This window comes from Rhincodon typus, chromosome 3 (assembly GCF_021869965.1).
Source record: "Rhincodon typus isolate 14 chromosome 3, sRhiTyp1.1, whole genome shotgun sequence".
Lineage (NCBI taxonomy): Eukaryota > Metazoa > Chordata > Chondrichthyes > Orectolobiformes > Rhincodontidae > Rhincodon > Rhincodon typus.
The window spans coordinates 10,455,277-10,462,752 of record NC_063334.1 but is presented as its reverse complement, the minus strand read 5'-3'; the positions used below and the strand labels follow the sequence as shown (position 1 = coordinate 10,462,752).

Sequence of the window (7,476 nt, the reverse complement as noted above, 5' to 3'; positions counted from 1 at the left end):
TTCAAGATGCTGCTTGGCCTGCTGTGTTCATCCAGCCCTGCACCTTGTTGTCTCGGATTCTCCAGCATCTGCAGTTCCTACTATCTCCGTCTGAGATCAGTGATGGATTTCTCTATTTCACGCACTAAACACCGACAAGACAGAAGTGTTGGTGCTCAGCCTTCTCCACTGAACCCTACCATACTGCCAATTCCAACTTCCTCTCCAGCAACTGCTGATTGTAACTTTGGTGTCCTGGTCAAGTCTGTGATGAGCTTCTGATCACATATCTTCTCCATGAGAAAGATCACTCCTTCCACTTACATAGTATCATTTGCCTCTGCCCACAGCTCAGGCTGCTGAAACTCTCATTCATTATTTCCAGGCAAAATGATTCCAATGATCTCTTGGCCATCTTCCCATCCTTTCTGAATTTTAGCTTCCTCAGAATTCAGCTGCCTGTATCATTTCTTAATCATTCATTATTGCAGTCCCATGCTGATCCAGTCTCAGACACTAACCTGACAAATTCAAAATGCTCATCCTCAAGTTTACATTTCTTTTTAGTTTCACACCATGCTGCCTTTAAAATCTCACTCAGTCCTATGAAGCCTGTCCCATCAAATGTTCTGTTCTTCTCAAATCTGAATTCTTGTACATCCCACAGGCTCATCCACTTCCTTCGCATTATAGGCATATCATCAGTCACCTCAGCTGTTGATTCTGGAATTTCCCTCCCTGAGCTCTCCTGAATAACAGTCGCATTGACTAAGCTTTTGGTCATCCTTACTAACTCCCACTTCTTTGACTCGGTGCCTTTTATTTTGACAATGTCTCTGTGAAGCAATGTGGGATGATTTTCTACGGCGAAGGAGCTATTTCAATGCATGTCACAGTTGTAGCAATATACAAACAACATGCCCACCATCCTGCCTACTGGGTGATAAGGATGTGGATGCACTAGAATGGTTCAAGAAGCTGGCTCAACATCATCTTCTCAGGGGCAGTTAGGGATGGTTGACAACTGTTGGCCCGGCCAGTGACACTCACATTCTGTAGACGAATAAGAAAAGTCCAACAATGAAGCTTAATTTTCACCAGAAGCGGAATAAGCCCTTACCAATGCAAGCTCCATTAGGTGCTAGTTTATATCCGGCAGAACATTCGCAGCGGTAACTGCCAGGAATGTTAATACAATCTGCATTACGTTGGCAAAGATTGTCTCCATTACTGCATTCGTCAATATCTAAAACAAAGACAAAAATACTACCTGTAACGTCTCAAAATTTGAGTTAGAAGTAACACAACACTGAAAAGTTAAAAAGACTATGGAGATTGGAATGCTCAAAATATAGCAGACTGTAACTAAAACAGAGCATTATAACCAGAAATACAATACAGTAAATAAAGTTGTTTATATCTCATGTTTACCAAGTTCGAATTTAAATCTGGATACTGTAAATGGAGCAGACATTATGACTCAGGCTTCAGGATGAGGGGAAACAATCATTATGCTGTAACCAGGCTAATGGGGTAAATCTAATATTGGGGGCTGGTGTTCATGTAAATGAGACTTGGCTGCAGACATCAGATGGGCAGTTTTCCAACACAACTCATTGGTGAAGAGGCAGGAATTTTTGGATGTCTGCAACAGCCTTATTTAACAGCTGCACCTTTCCCCATGGAACGTTATCATCGGGGAAATGAGTATGATCAGGAAAGAAGGTGGTTGAGTGTTGAGGGAGAAGCTGGAATAGAAAGCATTGAGTACGCTGTGATTTTGAGGAAAGGCAAAGGAACGAAAATGATTTCCCAGTATGAAGCCAGCATGGGAACTCAAATAAATGAAGATCCTGTCTTTGCATCTATAAAGAAGTTAGTTATTGTTTCAGATTTGAGCTTCGGATGCCTATTTTTTTTGCTAAGACCAATATGGTTGGTGGTACATTTCTGGACTGTAATGAACCCTTGGATTAGCCACAATCCTACTGAGTGATGTAGCAGGCTTGAGAGGCTGAATGGTCTAATCCTGTTCCTACTTCTTAAAGAAGACGACTCCTGCCTGCCACATTGGATGCTTCGACATTTGGCTGGCATGGAAACAAACTGGAGGATGTCATCATATCGTGTTGTCTCACAGTCAGAATGTCAGTGTAACTTTAACAGACATGCTTATATCATCATTGCATCTTATCACGTCACCTGAGGGTCTAAAGATCTCATATGCCATTTTACCCGAGAATCAACTGATCATGTGTCACATTATTAGAAATGTGCTCTTCCTCTATAACCAAATTGCCCACTACTTGCCCAGACACTTATGTGTCTGTGAATGTAAGATTTGTATATTTTAGTCAGCTGTAATAAATGTCTGTCCAATCCTTCCATTCCACGATATCTACACCTTGTTTCCGACATTATGAGGGATAATGTAAGCAGTTCTGCATCAGATCAAATATACTGCTGAAGGTAAAACCCACATTAGAGATTTTAGGTCAGGACTTTTACAGCCAGAGTGCTGCACAGTTCTTCAGAAGTAAAACAGGTTTAGGAGTGTTTTTGTATCTCAGCATTAGAAGCTGAAATAGGATTAACTTGCTGCATCAATATACCACATAATACTTGAGTGATTTGCACAAAATTAATATCAAGTCAGCATTGTAGGATCTTCTTGATAAATCTTTTAAACATGTTTATCAGGAGACAAGCTATAGCTAGGAATTCAAATGGGCTGGATGAAGTAAGTGTTGGCTGTTCTTAATTTGTGTTTTTCAGACAAACATATTGAACCCAGGTTGCATTTTAATCATACATAGTTTAAGAAAGTTTCAGTCTGAAATGTGATTAGGTGAATTAATTACACTGTAAGATATACAGTATGCCTTCATTGTAATAACTTTAGATCAATGAGAAATATAAAGTTATTTGGACTCCAAAATTAATATATCAAAAGGAAAACTTGGTGAAAGTTTCCCATCACTGAAAGCTATGTGAATAACTGCCTTTTTCCATCATTTTTCACCATTCAATACGACTGCTTTCTGAGAAACTGCAGGCTTTGTAGTTATGCATTCAAATTGTTTTATTAGCTTGAAAAACATGGCTCAGAAAGATTCTTACTTCTGGATTTCATAACCCATTCAAAAATGTTTGTATTACGTTTCTAGTGTAAAATATGGTTTTGGAATTGCATACATTGCTGAAATATGTCAAAAGCTGATTAAACATTTGGAGCATATTTTAAAGTTTCTGTTAAACAAATTATCCAAGCGGATTGATTGATTGTTTCTAAGATTTTATCATTGTGTATACAGAGAACTAAAAAGTTAACATGAAAAACTGTTAAATGCAACTGAATGCTAAGGATCAGTCATTAAGATATTAAATTCTTTAGCTTATATAAACATCTTAACTTTAGTTAAACAAGAGAGTATTCAAGAATACTTATCGTTGAACAACTTATCCAAGGTTCTTTAACCAGCACCTTCCAAACTTGTGACCTGTATCCTCCAAACAAGGGCTACAGATACAGAGGAACACCACCACCAACAAGCTCCACTCCAAGCAACATACCACCTTGATTTGGAACTATGTTGCCATTCCTTCACTTACTGGGTTAAAATCCTGGAAATCTCTCCCTAACAACACATGAACTGCAATGGTTCAAGTAGGTAGTTCACTAGCACTTTCTCAAGAGTGCTTAGGGGTGGGCATTAAATACTGTCCTAATGTTTGATGCCCACACCCCACGAAAGGAATGAAATAAAACAATTGAACTCACAACTCTATGTGATGTAAAAGTCAAACTATCACACGTCTGAAAAAAAATTTGAAGTGGGGTCTTATAATAAACGTGACAATACCTTCACAGATGAGAAGCAAGTCGTTGTAACTAAATCCCATTGGGCACTCACATCGGAAGCTGCCAATCTGATTGATACATACACCGTTTGCACAAATGCCTGGAATTTTTCTGCATTCATCGATATCTAGGGGTAAGGACATTAATAATTAGATACGAATGTTTCATTCATTCATTGAGATTTATGTTAAATACATGGCTTCATCTTGATTGTGTGGTTTGGTTTTGTGAAATGAAAATTGGTTTTCATGAAATAAAAAAATGTGATATATGGACAGCATCAGGGTAAAATCAGACCCAGTTGTTTCTCATTTGCACATCTAATTTAAGGAACCAAACTTTTGAGACTCTTGTGGTGTAATGGTAGTGTCCTTATCTCTAATCCAGGAGGCCCAAGTTCAGGTCCCACCTACTCTTGAGGTGTCTAGTAATGCTTCTGAACAAATTGATGAGAAACTATCTCAAGGAACAGCCTCCCACGCTCAATCAGTGTCAGAAACATGTGTAACAGTGTATTGATGTGGGTATAATAAAGGCACCTATTTTAGAACCCCACCCTTCATGCTCATCTAGTAGAGTGAGACTTCTCAGCCAGTCCTTTATTCGTTGGCCTCTTGTTACTTACAGGCTGCTGCTAAGGCTGCAAATGTCACCAGTGCAATCTATACAACTATGATCATTTTATCATGTTCCTGCCTCCAGCTTTCATTAGTTAATTGAAGCACTGCACTCAATCTGATCCCACTCCAATTCTAGGCCATTGTACCTAAAAACATCAGGTGACTGGAGGAAAAAAATCAAAGAGATATACATAAACCACGAAGAAGGGGCATTCTCTTGGTTTGTTTTCATAAAGCAGGTTTCATAACTTTCTGAAACAGAGGCAGAAATTGCTGGAAAACCTCAGCAGATCTGGCAGCGTTTGTGGAGAGAAAGCAGAGTTAATGTTTCAGGTCCAGTGACCCCTCTCTCCACAGAATCTGCTTCATTTCTACAGCAATTTCTGCTTTTGTTTCAGATTGTCAGCATCCATAGTTCTTTGTTTTATTTTAGTGCATAACATTTCTTGTTTATTGATTATTTGCTTCTAAAAAGCGATTTTATTCATGAGTAAATATCTAATGAATTTATCTTTGAATTGGAAAAGAACAAAGAATGATACACACAAATTTATCAACAATAATATAAATTGTGCAATGTTATATTCAAACATGACCGACCCATTGAATTACCGACTTTAAAGAAACAAATCAAAAGTTTGCTCTGTTTTAATGTTGCATTGAGCTAATGTCCCTGTAATTGCGAAACAAATGTAAATAACAACTTCTCTATTATTTTGGGTCTCAGTAATCATCTGTGCTGGGAAAAACAACAGTAGTAAGCCTGTTGTCATTTTCACTGTGCCTCACAACGTCTGGAAAACAAGGTCAGACCCACAAGACTGTCCACCTACCCCTTCAAAACTCTGTAGTCATTTCATTTCAAACAAGTAATCTCAAAGGATTATCAAAGAATGATGTCATTATCATGAAAGTGATAACAGATGAATAACAAAAATCTAACTTCCCAAACTATATATATTTTGAACTTTCTACAGTGCAAATTTAAAAATGAAAATAGAACTTAATTCAAGTGAAAATGAATCAACTACCAATGTTTTTCCCCATGTCCTTGTACCTTTCCTAAAGCCTGTTCTGCATAAATCCTAATTACAGTGCTTTCTAACCTCAGTACTCTGATTTTGACAGATAAACTCAGCGGCAACAAGGGAGGGTGTGGATTATGGGGTGAATCTTGTGAGGCAATGTGATCTCTCAGCAGCCAGCTGGAAATCTGATGAGAGACCTGTGTTAACATCGATTCACACAAACACAAGCGAAGCAGTGAGGTCATTGGTGGATCCTTCCCCAAGATCAAAGCCCAACGGGTATACACCTTGTCCAGCAAGGTGGCCAATGAGACTGCAGCAATTCTTGTCCTTGACAACACCATTCAGGATGGCATGCTAGCTGGCAGAAGAGCACCCCAGAGTCACCGGATCACAGAGATCCCAGAGTCACAGGATCACAGAGATCCCAGAGTCACAGGATCACAGAGATCCCAGAGTTACAAGATCACAGAGATCCTAGAGTCACAGAATCACAGAGATCCCAGAATCACAGGATCAAGAAATCTCAGTCACAGGATCACAGAGATCCCAGAGTCACAGGATAAAGAAATCTCAGTCACAGGATCACAGAGATCCCAGAGTCACAGGATCACAGAGATCCCAGAGTCACAGGATAAAGAAGTCTCAGTCACAGGATCACAGGATCCCAGAGTCATAGAATCAAAGAAATCCCAGAGTCACATGATCACAGAGATCCTAGAGTCACAGGATCACAGAGATCCCAGAGGTACAGATTCATAGAGATCCCAGAGTTATACGATCACTGAGATCCCAGAGTCACAGAATCACAGAGGAACCAAAGTCATAGGATCACAGAAATCTCAGAGTCACAGGATCTCAGAGATCCCAGAGGTACAGGATTGAGGAGGGCACAGTGTTGGGTTTTGGCCATGTTGACACCTGCCCTAATGAATTGCTGTTCTCATATCCAAGATTGTTCCCCCCAGCAGTAGAAAATTCCACCCCAGACATTTGTTTTACACTTCACCTATTTGTAACCCTCCACTGAAATGAAGAAGCTAAAATTGGCTTGGGTGTTAAAAGAACATCTGAATTAAGCCCATCCACAGATAAATTTAGTGATAATTGGGGCTAAGGTTGTTTTTTGTTTATCCTCTGATCTACCCAATGCTTGTTCTTTCAACTTCTTCCTTCACATCAAATCTGCAAAATGTAATAATTGGCATATCTACACGATATATTCATGATGTGGTAGTGCCGGTGTTGGACTGGGGTGGGCAAAATCAGGAATCACATGACACCAGGTTATAGTCCAACAGGTTTATTTGAAATCACAAGCTTTCAGAACGCAGCCCCTTAGTCACTTCACCTGATGAAAGGGCTACACTCTGAAAGCCTATGAAATCAAATAAACCTGTTGGACTATAGTCTAGCGTCGTGCAACTTCTGATGTTACACAATATATCTGATACTGCAGAGGTCTGATTAACACAGTTTTGTGCAACTGTTAGAGGTGGGGATTAAACATGATTAGGGTTCCAGATTCACTTTTTCTTTCTCTATTCATTCACGGGATGAGGGCGTCGCTGGCTAGGCAGCATTTATTGCCCATCCCTAATTGTCCAGAGGGCAGTTAAGAGTCAAACACATTGCTGTGAGTCTGGAGTCACATGTAGGCCAGGCCAGTTAAGGATGGCAGTTTCCTTCCCTAAAGGGCATTAGTGAACCAGATGGGTTTTTCCGACAATTGACGATGGATTCATGGTCATTGTTAGGCTCTTAATTCCAGATATTTATTGAATTCAAACTCCACCATCTGCCAAGGCAGGATTAGAACCTGGGTCCCCAGAACATTGCCTGGATCGCTGGATTAACAGTCCAGCGATAATACCACTAGGCCATCGCACCCCAAAATTTAAACACATATTCTCGCCAAATATTTTTAGAAAAATACCAATAAAAATTAAATACCTTGGAAGGAAGATGTGTCCCAAGCACAAAAACT

The 7,476-nt window shown here is 39.6% G+C and overlaps 1 protein-coding gene across 1 annotated transcript in view; it reads right to left on the bottom strand.

Annotated features, from left to right (window-relative positions):
• Positions 1 to 7,476, bottom strand: part of LOC109912114 (fibrillin-2-like) — a 152,909-nt gene that overhangs the window by 62,865 nt on the left and 82,568 nt on the right. The window contains exons 32-33 of the mRNA XM_048595128.1: positions 3,843 to 3,968; positions 1,100 to 1,225 (exon numbers count right to left, since the gene is read on the bottom strand). Of these exons, the coding sequence (XP_048451085.1) occupies positions 1,100 to 1,225; positions 3,843 to 3,968 (252 nt within the window). The remainder of the gene's footprint in view (positions 1 to 1,099; positions 1,226 to 3,842; positions 3,969 to 7,476) is intronic.